The 17,917-nt window shown below is 47.1% G+C and overlaps 2 protein-coding genes and 1 non-coding gene across 3 annotated transcripts in view; 1 reads left to right on the top strand and 2 right to left on the bottom strand.

The window, feature by feature from the left end:
• Positions 1 to 5,126, bottom strand: part of PEX14 (peroxisomal biogenesis factor 14) — a 137,839-nt gene extending 132,713 nt beyond the window's left edge. The window contains exon 1 of the mRNA XM_047791739.1: positions 5,068 to 5,126. Within this exon, the coding sequence (XP_047647695.1) occupies positions 5,068 to 5,103 (36 nt within the window). The 5' untranslated portion in view covers positions 5,104 to 5,126. The remainder of the gene's footprint in view (positions 1 to 5,067) is intronic.
• Positions 5,127 to 6,737: 1,611 nt separating this feature from the next.
• DFFA (DNA fragmentation factor subunit alpha) lies at positions 6,738 to 17,626 on the top strand. Its single transcript, XM_047791741.1, has 6 exons — positions 6,738 to 6,959; positions 8,992 to 9,153; positions 10,681 to 10,823; positions 15,153 to 15,342; positions 15,547 to 15,695; positions 16,591 to 17,626. The coding sequence occupies exons 1-6, from the start codon at positions 6,824 to 6,826 to the stop codon at positions 16,801 to 16,803; spliced, it is 993 nt and encodes a 330-aa protein (XP_047647697.1). The 5' UTR covers positions 6,738 to 6,823; the 3' UTR covers positions 16,804 to 17,626.
• Positions 17,123 to 17,193, bottom strand: LOC125134821 (small nucleolar RNA SNORD77). The gene has a single exon (XR_007136817.1). It is a non-coding gene; the product is annotated as a small nucleolar RNA SNORD77 (small nucleolar RNA).
• Positions 17,627 to 17,917: the final 291 nt, after the last annotated feature.

Raw genomic sequence — 17,917 nt, 5'->3', positions numbered from 1 at the left:
TTGTTGTTGTTATTGTTACGGCCCCACCTATGGCATATGGAAGCTCCCAGGCCAGGAGTCAAGTTGAGATGCAGCTTCGGCCTACCCCACAGCTTATGGACAATGCCAGATCCTTAGCTCAATGAGCCAGGCCAGGGATCGAACCCATATCCTTCACAGAGACAATGTCAGGTCCTTAACTTGCAGAGCCACAATGGGAACTCCCAATAATTTTTAATTTTTGACAAAAATGGCAAGATACTTCAATGGAGGAAGGGTAATCTGTTCAACAAATGATGGTGGAACAACCAATATCCTGAATGGAGGAAAAAAAATAAACCTCAGCCTTTACCAATAAGCACATGAGAGATGCTTAATGGTATCTGCCATTACTGAAATGCAAACTAAAACCACTACAAACTCACTAGAATGGCTAAAATTGAAACAGACAATGCCAAAAAAAAAAAGAAAGAAAGAAAAGAAACAGACAATGCCAAGTGTTGCTATGGATGTGGGGCAACTGGAATGTGGCTCATACACTGCTGGTAGAATGAAAAACACAACTTTGCAAAACAATTTATTATAGAGCTAAAAATACACTTATCATGTGACCCAGAAATTACACTCAGAGGTGTTGATCAAGAAAAACGAACACATGTCTTCACAAGCACACATGAATATTTATAGTAGCCCCAAACCAGAACCAATCATGTGGGCAAGAAACTCTTAAGGTGACTCCCATGATCCATACCTCCTGGTATTTGTGCCCCTGTGTTGTCCCCTTGAGTGTGGGTGGGAACTGTGACTTGCTTCTGGTCAACAGTACAGTAAAGGTGACAGAAGACATGTAAATTACACGTGTGTGGCTGCAGTATGTAAGACTGTGATGTCCAGCTGCCTTTGAGGAGGCAAGTGGTCACACTGGGCTATTGCTTCATAGTCTTGTTCTGTTTACTCCACATTACTCTATTTTGTATGGACCATCTCTTGACTATACATATATATATCCTTTATATATCTATATATAAAATCCTTCAAAACAAAACAAAAAATAGAAAGAAAGAGATTGAGATAAAGCAAATTCAGCAATATGTAAACAGTGTATCTTGAAATTTTTATGGCTGTCTTACAGGAATTATCTGTATTATTCTTTCAACATTTCTACTGGTTAGAAACTTTTCAAAACAGAATGAGGGGCAAACTACCTTGTTTGAACTACTCTTAAGAGTTCAGAAATTCTCCCAAACTGCACACACAGTCTTGGAGAAGGATCAACTAACCACTCTGAGCACTTAATATGCAGCACCTGCTCTTAACACCTGTGTTTTCAGGCCGCCCTCTAGGGTAACCACGATGACTCCTATTTTACAAAGAAAACTGAGGCTCACAGAGGTGGAGCGACAAGTCCAACAGTGAGGAAGAGCTGGAGTTCAAAATCTGTCAGAATACGGGGCCATGCTCTTCCACCCCATATTCTCTTTGCTGTACTCTTCTCCCTTCCCTGTTTCTATGTTTTCTTGGTCCAAAATTTACTATATCCAATGAACCTGAACAGCTTCAAAATCTATGTTCTGGGAGTCCCCATCATGGCGCAGTGGAAGCAAATCCAACTAGGAACCATGAGGTTGCGGGTTTGATCCCCGGCTTGGCTCCGTGGGTTAAGGATCCGGCGTTGCTGTGGCTGTGGCGCAGGCTGGCAGCTACAACTCCGATTTGACCTGTAGCCTGGGAACCTCCATATGCCGTGGATACAGACTTAAAAAAAGACAGAAAGACAGAAAAAACCTACGTTCTGTAATAATTCTCAATATTGAACCATGCCTCTGCCCTTCACTAATGACAGAAATACAGAAATAGGGATAACATTTCCTGTTGCTATGGGCCGTAACATGTACAGACTAGAAGGGACTTTGACAAGAGATGAGCCATGCAAAATAGAACACAGGGCAAACACAACAAGAATATGAAGCAATAAATATAACTCCAACAGACTGTTTTGAAGACAGACTAAAAAGACTATATACCATTATGAGAAAGCAATTTTATCACTGATATCTAAAAGTCACAAAGGACAGCTAGAATAAACACCACCATTCAAGGTGTTCCTTTAAATTTCGAGGAAATTACTTCAGAGCAAATAAAAGACCAACTTTAGTAGACTGGTGATCAACATATGAAAAATTATACCTCAAAAGATGTCATAATAGGGACTGAGGAGAGGCTTAGATGGGTTGTGAGTTTATTGAATGGAATAATCGATAACACACCATGGCAGGCACGGTTCTAAAATAATTCATTTAATCCTCAGAACAATGCTATGAGATGGGAACTATTACTCCTATTTGACAGATGGGGAAAATAAGGCTAGAGAAGTAACTTGTCCAAGATCACTCAGCTGGTAAGTGATGGAGCTAGGATTCTAGGCCAGCGGGATGGCTTCAGAGTCCATACTTTTTGGGGGGGGGGGGGCTGCACTTGTGGCATGTGGAAGTTCCCAGGCTAGGGATGGAATCCGAGCCACGGCTGTAACCAGAGCCACAGCAGTGACAGCACCAGATCTTAACCTGCTGAGCCACAAGGGAACTTCCAGAGTCCATACTTTTAACCACTGCTCAACAATGCCTTTCAAAGAAGAAAGTGTCAGTTATTTATCCTTAATCTTTCGAAATGAGAGACGGATGCCTCGAGGCCAACAAATTTTCTAAGAGAGGCAGAATACTGGCTCAGTCCCACAGGTGTGACGCATTCTTCTCCCACATAAACCAAGTTTGGGGGAAAAATCCAAAGAGTTCTTTTGGTTCCACTCTGTTTTACTGGAGAAATGGGAAACCAGTTCATCAGGACTTGAAAATGACATGAGAAGCAACTGCTCAAGAGAGTTGGTTCACTTAAAACAAGTGTGTTGGAAGCTTACTGTTAGATAGTGACAGAATTTGGCATGAAGTATTCAAGTTTTTCCCCAGGCTGCCAGCATATTCTGATGCAATCCCATCTCTACCAGATTTGGAAAGGAGGGCAAAGGAGAAGCAGAGCTGAAAACCAAACAAGTGCTGGCCAAACACCTTTGGGACCTTAGATTCCTTCTGTGTGTACAGAGAGGATAATTTCCAGAACCAAAGAAAATACAAAGGTTCCAAGTGGCAAAAAATTTTAGTAACCTTCACAGCACTGGCAAATTAATGTACTAGCACCTTTCAATCCCAGCCTGTGCCATTCCTAATGTATAACATTTCTGATTCCAAGGAGCCTCAGCATTTGGGCAAGCCAAGTGGGTTAAGGCAAGAAAGGAGAGCCCCTCCTCTCAGGTCTCTCCCCACACTCCAGAATTTTTCTTTTTCTTTTTTTTTATTTTGTTCTACCCACTTATGTGGAGCGTTTCTTGCCCTTTTTAGAGGCTTAAGTTCTGCCAGCGTTCAGTAGATATTCTGTGCGAATCGTTCTACATTGTAGTTGTGTGGGTTTTTTTGTTTTGTTCTGTTTGCTTTTTAGGGACGCACCTGAGCCATATGGCAGTTCCCGGGCTCCAGGTCAAATTGGAGCTGCAGCTGCCAGCCTACGGCATAGCCACAGCAACAGGGGATCCAAGCCGCATCTGTGACCTACGCCACAGCTCTAGGCAATGCTGGATCCTTAACCCACTGAGGCCAGGGATCAAACCCATATCCTCATGGATCCTAGTCGGGTTCCTTAACCACTGAGCCATGAAGGGAACTCCCTGTAGTTATGGGGGTTTTTTGATGTGTTTGCAGGAGAAGGTGAGAGCATGGCCTACTCCTCCGCCACCTTGATCCTTCCCATTCTAGAAGACCAGACTCAGCCCTAGATATTTGCCCTGTTTTACAATCCAGACATCTCTCTGAATCATGTGCATGGCTACCTGGAACCAGTCTGGGGAAACCCAACTCCTCTAAGTGCAATTCCTGAAGGAGACGTGTCATGAAGAACAAGACAGTAAGAAACACTAGTGCTAGTCTTCTGCCAAGGAAGGAAGTGAAATAACAATAGGCTGCTGAGAAGTCCACAGGTGTTTCAAGGAGGTGAGAGAACAGTGATGAGGTCCAGGTTGACACCATTTTCTTCCTCCTCTGTCTGATCCTAAAAAACTTAAACATGTAGGGCTCCATGTAGTGAAGTTGCCCACATCCAGCTTCAAATCCAGGCTTAATCAGACACATGACTTGGGGCATGTTACATACCCTGCAAAATGGTGGTTAACAGCCTGTTCTTCATAAAGGTTGTAATGAGCATTAAACGACATAACAATCCTAACTTGTCCTGGGTATGCGTGCACACACTCATTAATTGCAAGGTACCCGCTCACCCTCATTCATCTCACCTCAGCCCACCCCACCTTTGTACTACAAACGCCTTCAGAGGCCTTATAGTCAACTGCTTCCTGATGCAGAGGGTCCTCCGACTGGAGTGGGATTTGGCTTAATCTGTGGCTGAAAAACTAGAGCCCATGGCCGAGAAAACCAAGGTCTGGGAAGCAAGGACGGATCGTTAGCCAAAAGCTCGGTGGCGTCTGTTGTTTACAACGAGTCCCCTTCCTACCAACGCACGGAGAGGGTCTAAGTATATTTTCAACCCTCCAACTTGGCAGGGGAAGCGCAAAGGTGACTAAAGACGAAGGGGCTGGCAGCGGGGCCACTCAGGAGGCTGAGGCTACGGGGCAGTGAGAACCCTGATGGAGACAGGCCCTGCCCGGGGGGGAAAGACCCGATCCAGCCTCTCACCCCTCTCCTCAAGCAGAGACCCTCGCAGCTCAAAGCCAGGGGGCTTTTCAAGGGTCCCGCCGTTGTTCCGGCCAAGCTCAAGTGTGACCTGAGAGACCTGCAAGTGGGAAGTGGGGGCCCGTGGGCACCCCCCCTCCCCCCCGAGCTCTGCCTTTGGAATGTGGTCAAAGAGGGGTCACCAGGGGAGTGGCCAAGCGGTGAGGACCTGGGGAGGGGCGGGGCCCAGAAGGGGGCAAGAAGTCGGGGTCCCTGGCTTCGGAGGCTCAGGGTCCCCACCCGACTCCCAGCCATCCGCCGAGCGCCCCCTCCAGCCGGGGTCCCTATCACGGTGGGGCAATCCCACTCCCCTTACCTGGCTCGGTTGCTCTGCCTGCTCCGAGGACGCCATCTTTTGAGGCCTGACTAATCTATCGCCGCTGGGCGAGGCTCCTCCCAAGAGCCTTCGCTCTCGCTCTCGCGCCCAGACTAAAGTAGCCGGAACTGAGCTGTCGATGGGGGCCACTCCGGGGAGGTGAGGGGTACTCCGGTGTCTGGGTCACCGCGCACAATTTCCATTAGGTCTCTGCCTTCCAGGAAGACTGAAGTCTGTCCTTTTTGCATTCTTATACGTGTATTATTCTTATTCAGTTAAATCTCTGTCCATCCCCACAGTGTCATGGATACATGTAAGGACGCACTAAGTATTTAATAACTGAACGAATGTGAAGAAAATTGGAAATTAATTGATAGTTCAGTTCAGTACCGTTTACTGGGTATCTATTATTTGCCAGACACTTTGCTAGACGCTAGAAATGAGATCCAAGACTCAGACCCTGCTATCAAGTCCAGACCACACACACACACACACACACACTTGCAACATCGGAGATAGGAGTCTGATAACGGTGTGCAGGTCTATTAGGAGAACTCCGAAGAGGGGGCTTTTTGGAGACAAGGGGCTTCTACTAACCGTTATTACTTTATAGCGGTTGAGTTGTTAAATTTGAAGCTAATTGTGAAATTACATGAAAGCGTGGCATACATTAGAATTATCAATCAGTTCACATTGCAGTTGTGTTTTGATCAATGATTCAAAAGCGTTGCCTCAGTTAACAATTCCTCGTACCGGAGGCTGTTTTAAATGTCTTTTTCTTGTGAGATAATATCTGATTTCCTTTAATAAACAAAATATTAAAGAGATGGACCCTGAAAAACTATGAGTTGATAATTATTCCTTGTTTATATAAAATTACCGCTTTTTAAGAAAGGGAATTTTTTATAATTTTTTTATTATTTTAACCTTAAATGTTAGTTTTTCAGGGGAGAAAAACACAGGCCTCTCTGTAAATAGCAGTATTAGAACAAGGACAAACTATGGTGTCAAACAGCATCTGGACAAATTTCAAACAATGACGTGGTTTGCATTTCCCCTCTTCTCTCTGATTTATTTGAGACCTTAATTTTTAATCTAGTTATTTAAGCATTTCGTTTCGAAGTCCCAAACCAATTTGCACAGTTGAAGCAGGGAATCGAATGAGTGAAAATGTGCAAATTTCTTAGGCATCTCTGTTATGTTTTCAGCAAGACTGAAAACTACACTCATCGTCACTTTTTGTAACTGACTTCCTTCAGATCAGCATGAAGGTTGGGACATTTAATAGATCTTTTCAGGTTGTAAGGGGAAAACAAATTAACACAATAGAATGATTGTCACTGTTTTATGTAAGCAAAAATAGCACGCATCTATATTTGCAGAAAGGAGTGCTCTAACAATTAAAGGGCGTATGCGTGTGTGTCCTTCATAATGTAAAGTAAATCCCTATTGGCCTCATTTTGAACGCCCGAACTCAACTCCTAAATATAAGGTAGAAAAAAATAAATACCTCCGGGACTGACTTGCGCTAAGTAACGAACCCAGAGACTACAGCTCCCGGCAAGCCCGCGGGGCCGAGCTTGATTAGCTGCAACTGGAACTACATCTCCCAGCGTGCCTTGGTCCTATGCGTGATTTCCTAGAGAGAACTACATCTCCCGGCATGCCCCGGGAGCGTGGGGAGGGGGGTGGGGAAGGACTCCGGCGCCCAGCCTCCCCGACTTCCTGGCGGGTGTCAGGTCCCACCCTGAAGAGGATGGAAGTGGCCGGCGGCCCCAGGGCTCCAGAGCCTGGGGAGATCCGGGCTCTAAAACAGTGTCTGCTGCGCCGCAATCAAAGCCGGGAACAGTACGGCGTGGCAGCCTCCTCCCTGGAGGAGCTGAGGAACAAGGGTTGGCACGGGCCCTGGGCGAGGGCATGAGGGGCCGGGCGGGGTGAGGATGACCGGCGGGGCCAGGCGAGGTCAGAAGAAGCGACTTGGGGTTTCTTGTAGCTTGAGTGGGGCCTAGGGACAGAGATGAGGTACGTGGCTATAGCGACTTAGTTTCAAAGCGTTTATAGCACTTTATTTTGTGTGAGATTCACATGGTGGAAAGGCAGATGGAAGTAGTATGCAAATTAAGACGGACTCAGGTTTGGTCCGTGAAGAAAGGAGTGCTCTGACAGTTGCCTCAGATGAGGGTCAAACCCAGGCAGGTGTATGCCTGGATTCCCTAAGATGGTACGGGGCCCCGGCTAAGCCAGGGTCGGGGTGGGGGCGGGTTTCCAGCGTCAGCTCTGGCAGGTACTTGTGCTGCTACCGACCATTGGGGAAGTCCAGACAAGGAACTTTTGTGGTGAGTGATCGAGTTCACAAATTCTGAGCCGCGTACTATTACTAGCTGCCTGAACTTATGTGTGACCATCCCTCCATCCCCAGTTTTCTCTTTGGCAAAGTGGGTATATTTACAGCCCTGCTTCACAGGATTCTTGGGACTCTCAAGGAGATGGCGTATTCAAATGACATGCAAGTTATTAGCCTGTAGCAATAAATTGTTTACTCAAATAAATTCCATAGGCTAAATATGTGAGTCCTCCCCAGTCAGGTAGTTGACGTGTGTGTCAGTGCTTCCTCCTAGAGTCACCAAGCCCCAGGAGATAGCAGACAGAAGTCTTTCAGAGACCCCGGAACAGCCAAAGCACTGTAAATGCTTTAGTGACATGGCTTTTGCCATTTAAGTGTTTGCATATTTTTTCTTGGCATGAGGGTACTTAAATTTTGTGCCCCTTCCGTGCAGTGACTGGATGCACTTGGCACAGAGGCTTGTGTAAGCATTTGTGTTTTTGGAGCTCAGCTTACACAAGGCCTGCTGTTCAGTTTGCTTCGGGGTAGAACATTGCCCAGTGACTTTTGTAGTCTCTTGGCTCCTTCTCTGCATACCCTAGTCCCATTAACCTTTTAGGCATTGACATCCCTTATTGGGATGGTACAGACCTGCCCTGCCCTGGACAAAGCCTCTTCTTGCCCATAAAGATGAAAAGCTACTACACTTCTGCCTTCTGCTTCGCTTATTCTTTCCTATAGATTAGTAAGTCTGCAAAGGAAGATACTGCAGAGAGTATAAGGTATTTTTCCCTTTTTTTAAATTTTCTTGGAGTTCCCATCATGGCTCAGTGGTAACAAACCCAACTAGGATCCATGAGGATGTGGGTTCGATCCCTGGCCTTGCTCAGTGGGCCGGGGACCTAACCAACATTGCTGTGACTTGTGGTCTAGGTTGCAGATGTGGGTCCCATCCTGAGTTGCTGTGGCTGTGGTATAGGCCAGCAGCTATAGCTCCAGTTCGACCTCTAGCCTGGGAATCTCCATATGCTGCAGGTGTGGCCTTAAAACACACACACCAAAAAAAAAAAAAAAAAATTCTTTTTTCTTTTTCTCTTTGGCACTTGACACATAGGAGAATTTAAGTAGACCAGTGAGGAAATGAATGAAAGACTGCTTGTTCTCAAGGAATCAAATCAGATTTTGGTTTGTTGTTTGTTGACTCCAGTGCCTCCTAATGTGAGTGTAGAGGAGGTGGAGGAAAAAAATATTTTCAAGAGCCAGACTGTGTAGGTTTAATCCCCAGCTCTTCCACTTTGCTCTGTGACCTTGGGCAAGTTACTTAACCTCTCCGAGCCTTGGGTTTAACATCTGTAAAATGGGAATAACCATAGTATGTACCTTATAGGATTGTTAGGAGATGAAATGCTGTACATGAAAAGCACTTAGAACAGTACCAGGCAGGTGGTAAGTGTTGTATTAGTACTGGTGGTTGTCATTAGAGTTATTATTACCTGCCAGGAATTTTTCTAGGCTCTGGGGGCATACATATTGAGAGTGCAAGGACAGATATAATTTCCCTGCGGATAGTTTTCAACTGCTGAATATTTTATTCCTCTCAGCCTGTGACATTCTGGCCATTGATAAGTCCCTGGCACCCATCACCCTGGTCCTGGCAGAGGATGGAACCATAGTGGATGATGAAGATTACTTCCTGTGTCTTCCTGCCAACACGAAGTTCGTGGCATTAGCTGGTAATGAGAAGTGGGCGTACAACAATTCAGGTAAGAAATGCTGGCCAGGGAGTTCCCGTCGTGGCTCAGTGGTTAATGAATCCAACTAGGAACCATGAGGTGGCGGGTTCGATCCCTGGCCTTGCTCAGTGGGTTAAGGATCTGGCGTTGCCATGAGCTGTGGTGTAGGTCACAGACGCGGCTCGGATCCCGCGTTGCTGTGGCTCTGGTGCAGGCCGGCAGCCTGGGAACCTCCCTATGCCGTGAGTGTGGCCCTAGAAAAGGCAAAAAAAAAAAAAAGAAAAGAAATACTGGCCATATAGAAAATACACCATCCATCGTAATTCTTCGTGTTGCATGGGTACCTGGTTGCTGTTTGGCCAGCTGTTGAAGCACTGACACAGCCAGCATTTACTGAACACCTTCTGTATGCTGGAAGTGGTGCTGAGTCTTCTGGGGGGTGAAGATGAATGAGACGGGCTCAGTTCTCAAACAACTCACAGGCAAGCACTCAAATGAAGCAAGGCAGAGAGATCAGTGCCCCAGAGGGGGTCAAACTGTCTGGTCTGAGTCCTGGCTCTGCCGTTTACTAGCCTGATGACCTTGAGCAGATTGTCTTAACTCCTCAGCCCTTTATGGAAATAATAATTAATAGCATCTGTCTCCTAGGGTGGTTGTAAGGATACTAGAACATAATACATATCAAACCAGGTTTTCTCACAATACCACTGACATTTGGGACAGAAAATTAATTCTTTGTTGTGGGGATGCTGTCCTGTGCACTGTTGGGTGTTGAGCAGCATCGCCCGCCTTTACCTACTAGATACCAGGAGCATCTCCTCACCCCAGCTGTGACAACCAGAAATGCCTCCAGACATTGTCACATGTCTTGGGGTGGGGGGCAACATCACTCTCAGTTGAAAGCCACTGACAGAAAGCATCTGGATCTTACCTGGCAAACAGTAAGGTCTCAATAAATGTTTTCTCTCACCATCATCATCTAAAGATACAAAGGGAACTAATATTGACGAGCAAGGATCAAATAGCTGAAGAAGTGCCTTGAGGAAAGTCCCCAGGCCACTAAAGTGAGGACATCACCCTTCAGCAATGGCTCTCCGAGCCACCTTTGTCCTTGGGCCCTAAGGATAGGAAACAGTGGCTACAGCTCCTCCGGTCAAGGATAAGATCCATCTCCAAGCGCAGAAGTGCTGATGAGGATGAATATTTGTGTATAAGAAACAGCACACCCAGCAACACAAAACCTACCCCAAGGCAAAGTATGGTGGTATCCTGGTATACAGCCATACATCGTCTGTAAGTGGCTTCTGTCTGTAAAAGAATACAGAGCAGTTCCCCAGAGAAATAAAGTAAAGATGGAACAAGAGGGAAAAATTAAGGCCTAGAGGGAGATGAGCTTTCCTGTGAGCCCCTGAGAAGAAGTGCTTCCTCCACCGGTGAAGCAGTGCTGAACGGTCGGTCAGAGGCTGGGCAGACAGCCTCAGGGTCTGCATTGGGACAGGAAGTGAAAACAGCCTTCAGGTTAACCCCACTCGGACTGGCATTTTCTCCCTGTATCAGATGGAGGCACAGCTTGGATTGCCCAGGAGTCCTCTGATAGAGATGAAACAGACAGCGGGCCGGGGTCGAAGTGGAAAAACGTGGCCAGGCAGCTGAAAGAAGACCTGTCCAGCATCATCCTCCTGTCGGAGGAGGACCTCCAAGTAAGCCTCCCGGGCGGCCTGCTGTCACAGACACCTGTCCTCAGGGGCCCCCAGCCCCATGGGTTCCATACATCTTGCCATAATAATTCCATTATTTCTTAATTGTTTTGTTTCGTTTTGGGTTTGGGGGGGGGTTGTTTGTTTGTTTTGTTTTGTTTTTGCTTTTAGGGTTGCACCGGCGGTATATGGAGTTCCCAGGCTAAGGGTTGAATCAGAGCTACAGCCTCGAGCCTACACCACAGGCTACCGCCCCAGCAACACCAGATCCGAGCTGTGTCTGTGACCTACACCACAGCTCAGGGCAACACTGGCTCCCCCGCCCACTGAGTGAGCCGGGGATCAAACCTCATGGACACTAGTCAGTTTCATTTCCACTGGGCCACAAGGGGAATTCGCAGTGTGTGTTAATTTTTAAAAGTATTTATTGATCCTCTGCCCTCCGCCTGGCTTGGTTCTGTGCACAAGGGTAGAGTGATGAACAAACCAGACATAGTCCCTGCTCTGATGGAGCTCACATTCTGGTGGAAGGAGGCAGACAAAACAAGGAGCATATCAGACAGGGCACTGGGCCCAGAGTGACAGGGCTGCTCTGGATTGAGAGGTGAGGGAAGGCCCCTGGAAGGAGGTGGCCTTTGGGTTATGTTTTAAACCTGTATATTTTAAATAAATAATACTAACACATTCACATGGTTCAAAATCCAAGAGCCATAGAGGTATGAAGTATAGACAGGCAACCAAAAAGTGAAAACTACCTAAATGTCCCACAGCTGATAGATAAATAAACTGTGGGAGAGTCAAACAGTGCAATCTATTATTCAGCCATAGAAAGGAACAGTACATGCTACATTTTGCACACATGCTTGTACATAAAATAAATTCATAGACGTTTAGTTGAGTTCCCATTGTGGCGCAGCAGAAACGAATCCGACTAGAAACCATGAGGTTTCGGGTTTGATCCCTGGCCTCGATCAGTGGGTTAAAGATCCGGTGTTATCGTGGCTGTGGTGTAGGCTGGCAGCTGTAGCTTCAGTTCAACCCCTAGCCTGGGAACCTCCATATGCTGTGGCCCTAAAAAGCAAAAAAAAAGTAATTGAGAAACATTGGCTGGTGCCATGAGGTGACATTGAAGGACACTGAAGGGCGAGAGGAGGCCTGCCATGGATGGAAGGGTTGGGGTCAGAGCGTTCCAGGCAGAAGGGAGGCAGGAGCAAGCTTGATTTTTTTTCTTTCTTTAAGAAACAGAAACAGGGGTCCTGAGACCTCTTCTCATCCCAGATTCACGTATCGTGACACCTTTAGAGCAAGGAGCCCAATAGCCCTTATTACTAAGATAGGGACGCCGGAACATGAGTGAGCCCAGCCTGGCATCGGGCTGCACGGGGAAGCTCAGGACGGGAGCTTGCAGAGGCTGGCTGTGCAGCAGGTAAAGGCGAGAGCGAGGGCAGATGGGAGGGAAGGGAAGGGCATCAGGGTCAATCACATAGGGTCCCGAGGAGCAGAACTACGACCGGCCGCTCCCTGCGCAGTTACTAACCTCTCTTGCCTCCTCCTCATCTGTATGATGGCGGTAGGACTAGTACTTACCTCATGAAGTTTGTACCTCCTGAATTTTGAACCTTATGAATGTGTGTTAAAATTGCTTGTTTAAAAATTGGTGCAATTGGAGTTCCCTTCATGGCTCAGCAGAAGCGAATCTGACTAGCAACCGAGAGGACACAGGTTCAATCCCTGGCCTCGCTCAGTGGATTAAAGATCTCGTGTTGCCGTGAGCTGTGGTGTAGGTCGCAGACAAGACTCGGATCTGGCGTTGTTGTGGCTGTGGTGTAGGCCAGTGGCTATAGCTGCAGTTTGACCCCTAGCCTGGGAACCTCCATATGCCGCAGGTATGGCCCTAAAAAGACAAAAAAAAAAAAAAATAGCGCAATATGAAAGTTAAAGAAAACGTACTGTCGGAGTTCCCGTCGTGGTGCAGTGGTTAACGAATCCGGACTAGGAACCATGAGGTTGCAGGTTCAGTCCCTGCCCTTGCTCAGTGGGTTAACGATCCGGCGTTGCCGTGAGCTGCGGTATAGGTTGCAGACGCGGCTCGGATCCCGCGTTGCTGTGGCTCTGGCGTAGGCCGGTGGCTACGCTCCGATTCGACCCCTAGCCTGGGAACCTCCATATGCCGGCGTGAACGGCCCAAGAAATAGCAACAACAACAAAAAAGACAAAAGACAAAAAAAAAAAGAAAAAGAAAACGTACAGTCGCCTCCTCAAAGTGGCCTTTTCCAATCTAGAGCAGCCCTCCTTGTCACTTTCCGTCCTCAAGTTTTACATCTGTTTTCTCACTGGTACTCGAGTAAGTGCTCGAGAAATGCAAGCTTTTATTAAGCTCCTCGTGATTCTAACCTTTGGCTGAAGTTAGATATATCCTCCAAGAATTTCAGCAATTTGATCTTGCTCTTATGAAGACTTTTTAAGCTAGCGCTGTATATGCCAAAAGAGTGAGCCTTCCTAAGATTTAGGCTAGGATAAGTGAGGTCTCCCTTATTTCACAGACTGAACATGTTATTTATTTATTTACTTACTTATTTTGTCTTTATGGCTTTTCTAGGGCCACACCTGCGGCATATGGTGGTTTCCAGGTTAGGGGTCCAATTGGAGCTGCAGCCGCTAGCCTACACACAGCCACAGCAACGTCAGATCCGAGCCGCATCTGTGACCTACACCAGAGCTCACGGCAATGCCAGATCCTTAACCCACAGAGCGAGGTCAGGAATCGAACCTGCAACCTCATGGTTCCTAGTCAGATTCGTTACCCACTGAGCTACGACAGGAATTCCCTGAACATGTTATTTAAAAGCTGAGTGTAGGAGTTCCTGCTGCTACACAATGGGATCAAGGGTGTCTCTGCAGTACCAGGGCGAAAGTTTGATCCCTGGCCTGGTGCAGTGGGTTAAAGGACCCAGTGTTGTCACAGCTGCAGCATAGGTCACAGCTGCAACCTGGGAACTCCATATGCCACTGGGACAGCCAAAAAAGGAAGAAAAAAAGAAAGCTGAGTCCAGTTTATATTTTTAAAATAGTCTTTGAGGGAGTTCCCATCGTGGCGAATGAATCCGACTAGGAACCATGAGGTTTCAGGTTCGATCCCTGCCCTTGCTCAGTGGGTTAAGGATCCGGTGTTGCCATGAGCTGTGGTGTAGGTCACAGACGCGGCTCGGATCCCGCGTTGCTGTGGCTGTGGCCAGTGGCTACAGCTCCAATTCGATCCCTAGCCTGGGAACCCCCTTATGCCAAGGGAGCGGCTCAAGAAAACACAAAAAGACAAAAAATAAATAAATAAATAAATAAAATAAAATAGAATAGTCTTTGAGGAGTTTCCTTGTGGCACAGTGGATTAAGGAACTGGCAGTGTTACTGCAGCAGCTTGGGCCGCTCCTTTGGTACAGGTTCCATCCCTGGCCCCAGAAGTTCTACATGCCACGGGTGCAACCAAAAAATAAAATAAAATAAAATAAAAATAGTATTTCAAAGTTCAAACATGAACTGTGGCACAGAGGGACTGCAGCATCTCTGGAGCACCGGTATGCAGGTTTGATCCCTGACCCAGCACAGCGGGTTAAGGATCCAGCATAGCCTCACCTGCAGCTCATATCTGTTCCCTGGCCCCAGAACTCCGAATGTTGCTGGGTGGCCAAAATAAGGGGGGTAGGGGTACAAACATGTATAATAATAATGTTTAAGGTTAGAATCATTAGAAAAACCTTTGCTTAAAACACCCTCATGTTGATTCATTGTACAGGTTATCATATACCTCCTCCTTTGTAGTCTGTTCAATGTACAGTGAGTTTTGTTTTGTTTTTTCGCTTTTTAGGGCTGCACCTGCAGCATATGGAGGTTCCCAGGCTAGGCATCCAATCAGAGCTACAGCTACCGGCCTACACCACAGCCACAGCAATGCTGGATGCAAGCTGCATCTGCAACCTACACCACAGCTTATGGCAACACTGGATCCTTAACCCACTGAGCGAGGCCAGGGATTAAACCCGCAACCTCATGGTTCCTAGTTGGATTCGTTTCTGCTGCCCCACGACGGGAACTCCTACAGTGAATTTTTAGTATCAGGACTCTGTTTTCAATAAGGCACTGAGGCATCATTTTCCTTGTTTTTTTTACTAGAGGGAAACTGAAAAAATGACATGTCTCCCTCCTGACTCTCAGGCAGCCGTGTTAGGTAACCTGGGGGACTGGATGAAATGAGTCTCTGACATTGATGTATTCAAGGGATATAACGTCAAGATTAGAAAGTATTTTCCATTTCTTAAGTCCCTATTTGTTTGTCAGATGCTCATCGATGTTCCATGTTCGGAGCTGGCTGAGGAGCTGTGCCAAAGCTGCGTCGCAGTTCAGGGGCTCCAGAACATGCTCCAGCAGGTGCTTGACCAGAGAGAGGAAGCCCGTCAGTCCAAGCAGCTCTTGGAGCTTTACCTCCAGGCTTTGGAGAAGGAGGGCTGCGTCTTGTCGAAGCAGCAAGGTAGGATTCTTTGGCTGGGTGGGTTATCCTGAGAACTCAGAAGGGCCTTTCCTTGAAGGCTTGTGGTCAAAAACAGGGAAGCCACGACTGCTGGCATCTTGAAATGACAGGCTTCTGTCTGCCCAACTCAATGGTCTGGCTGGTCGTTGGCGAAGCTGTATGTGCACGTGGTGTATTCATCCCCGTCCCACATCTGCTTTGCAGAGTCCAGAGCCGGCTACGGTGACGAGAGGGATGCAGTTGACTCAGGCATCAGAGAGAGCGCCTCCGAAACTGCGCTCTCAAGACAGGTCCTTATCGTGCTGAAGGAGAAGCCCGCCCCAGAGCTGAGTTTGTCTAATCAGGACCTGGAGGTGGGCGAGCACCAGGAACCTTGACCTGTGCAGGGAGAGGCTTGTATCGGGTTCTTTCACCTCTGCAGACCCTGACTCATCGCTGCCAATTTGCCTGTTATATGCAAAGCATTCGCAAACATCTCATTTAATGTAAATCTTAAAATGAGTACTGTCTCCCTCAGATCATCCAATGTTATTCTCTGTTCCAAAGCAGAGAATGAAATGTCTGAACCCCACGGGGAGGAGTAGCAGGACTTGGGCTTCTGAGATGGCTCTGTCAGTGCTTGAAGAAGACCCACAGGGGCGTTCCCGTTGTGGCTCAGCCATAACGAACCTGACTAGTAACCATGAGGACTCGGGTTCGATCCCTGGCTTTGCTCAGTGGGTAAAGGATCTGGCATGGCTGTGGCATAGGCCAGCAGCAACAGCTCCAATTAGACCCCTATCCTGGGAACTTCCATATGCTGCAGGTACAGCCCTAAAAAGGGCCCCAGGTCATGGAGGCACATGAACTATCGTGGGAAAGGCACACTCCAGGGACCATCCTGCTCAGGCTCTCCGATCAGGGAACTAGATGAGTGGGTGCTCCTTCTTACTCTTCCTCCTTGTCCCTGTCCCCAAGTACTTCCCCAGTGTAGCTAGAAGGGAAGGAAGCTATATTAACTTGAGCTTGGCTAAATCTTCTCTGAGTGGAGGACTTTATAGTTGCCCCACCTAAACTGCTCTCTAGAGATCCTTTCCTGTTGGGTGTCATGTGGTGAGAGAGGGTCTATGACTGTTTAACACGAAGGAAAGCTGGCATTTCAGCACAAAGACATGACGTTAGCTGCTATTTGCCGATTCTCACTCCCCTAAAGAAAATGACGGGAGCGGCAGAGCTGCTGGTTCTCAATGGTTCTTATTCTTGCCACAGCTGGTTGCCAAGGAGGACCCTAAAGCACTGGCTATTGCTTTGAACTGGGACATAAGGAAGGCGGAAACGGTTCAACAGACCTGTGGTCAGGAGCTCAGCCTGCGCCTCCAGCAGATCCAGAGCTTGCATTCTCTGAGGAGCCTCTCAGCAAGAAAGAACTCACTGCCCGGAGAAGCGCAGAACCCCAAACGAGCCAAACGAGACCTCACGTAGCCAGCATCCGGAAAGACACCAAAGAAAACTTGGGGTTTTGTTGTCAGTAAACACCTTCAGCCTAATTATTGTAGCTGCTTACATCCTCCTCTGCCCCCTGCCTTTGAGAATGTTCTGGACCGGCTAGGAAGCTGGCTGCACGCCCTCTTCAGAAAAGCTATTCCAGATCTCTACCCAGGAGGTCTGTCTTGAACCACAGAGGCACCAGTGATAGCCCACCTCCCCGTGGCATGGTCTTACGTGCTCTGTTTAAAAGTAGCCGTGAAGGGCAGTGTCAGGAAATTGTCATATTTCAGACTCACTATTCTTTTTTTTTTAATTCTACATCCAACAAATGGTATATACCTCTTTCATGGTTCATTCTGTTGAGCTACGCAGCCATCATAGTAGTAGACCCACTATTCTTGTTCCAAAGGTAGAACCGTGAATTTTAAACAAATCATGGTAGAGAAGGCGACATAACAGAGGGTTGAGTATGGCTACAAAATTGTTTCTCAAGTTAATGAAATTTTTCCTTTGTTTTAAGGCACATATTAAATTTGCAGACCACAGGGATATCCAGCATCTCATTCACCATTTCTAATATCTAATTCAGTATCGTGAAATTAATGTTACCACTGTGAAACTTTGCAGTTTTCTAATATATTTTATCAGCAGGGGGTATAAAAAGGTCATTAAATCCATCTCCATGTGCTATGGCTCCAGGTCTCTCTGGGTACAAAACAGAGACTTCTGGTTTATGCTCCTCCTGTTTCTGTACAAACTTGTTCTTCGAGTTCTGTAATCTATAATACAGCCTCTCTTGCAGGAAAAAAGAAAATGAGCTGTTGACTTACTTGACTTTTTTTTTCTTTTTTGGCCACACCTGCAGCATATGGAAGTTCCCGGACCAGGAATCGAATCCAAGGCAGAGCCGTGACCTGCAGCATAGCTGCAGCGACGCCAGATCCTTAGCCCACAGCACCGGGCTGGGGATTGAACCAGCGGCCCCACAGAGACAGACTGGATCATTAACCCATTGCACCACAGCGGGAACTCCTTATTTGACTTTTTTTAAGCATACTTAGGAAAATAGACTGCTGTTAAGCTAGTTATTAAGTAAAGGAACATAATA

Source organism: Phacochoerus africanus, chromosome 8 (genome assembly GCF_016906955.1).
Source record: "Phacochoerus africanus isolate WHEZ1 chromosome 8, ROS_Pafr_v1, whole genome shotgun sequence".
NCBI lineage: Eukaryota > Metazoa > Chordata > Mammalia > Artiodactyla > Suidae > Phacochoerus > Phacochoerus africanus.
Note: the sequence above shows the minus strand (reverse complement) of the source record. Positions and strands in the feature narration are given on the sequence as shown.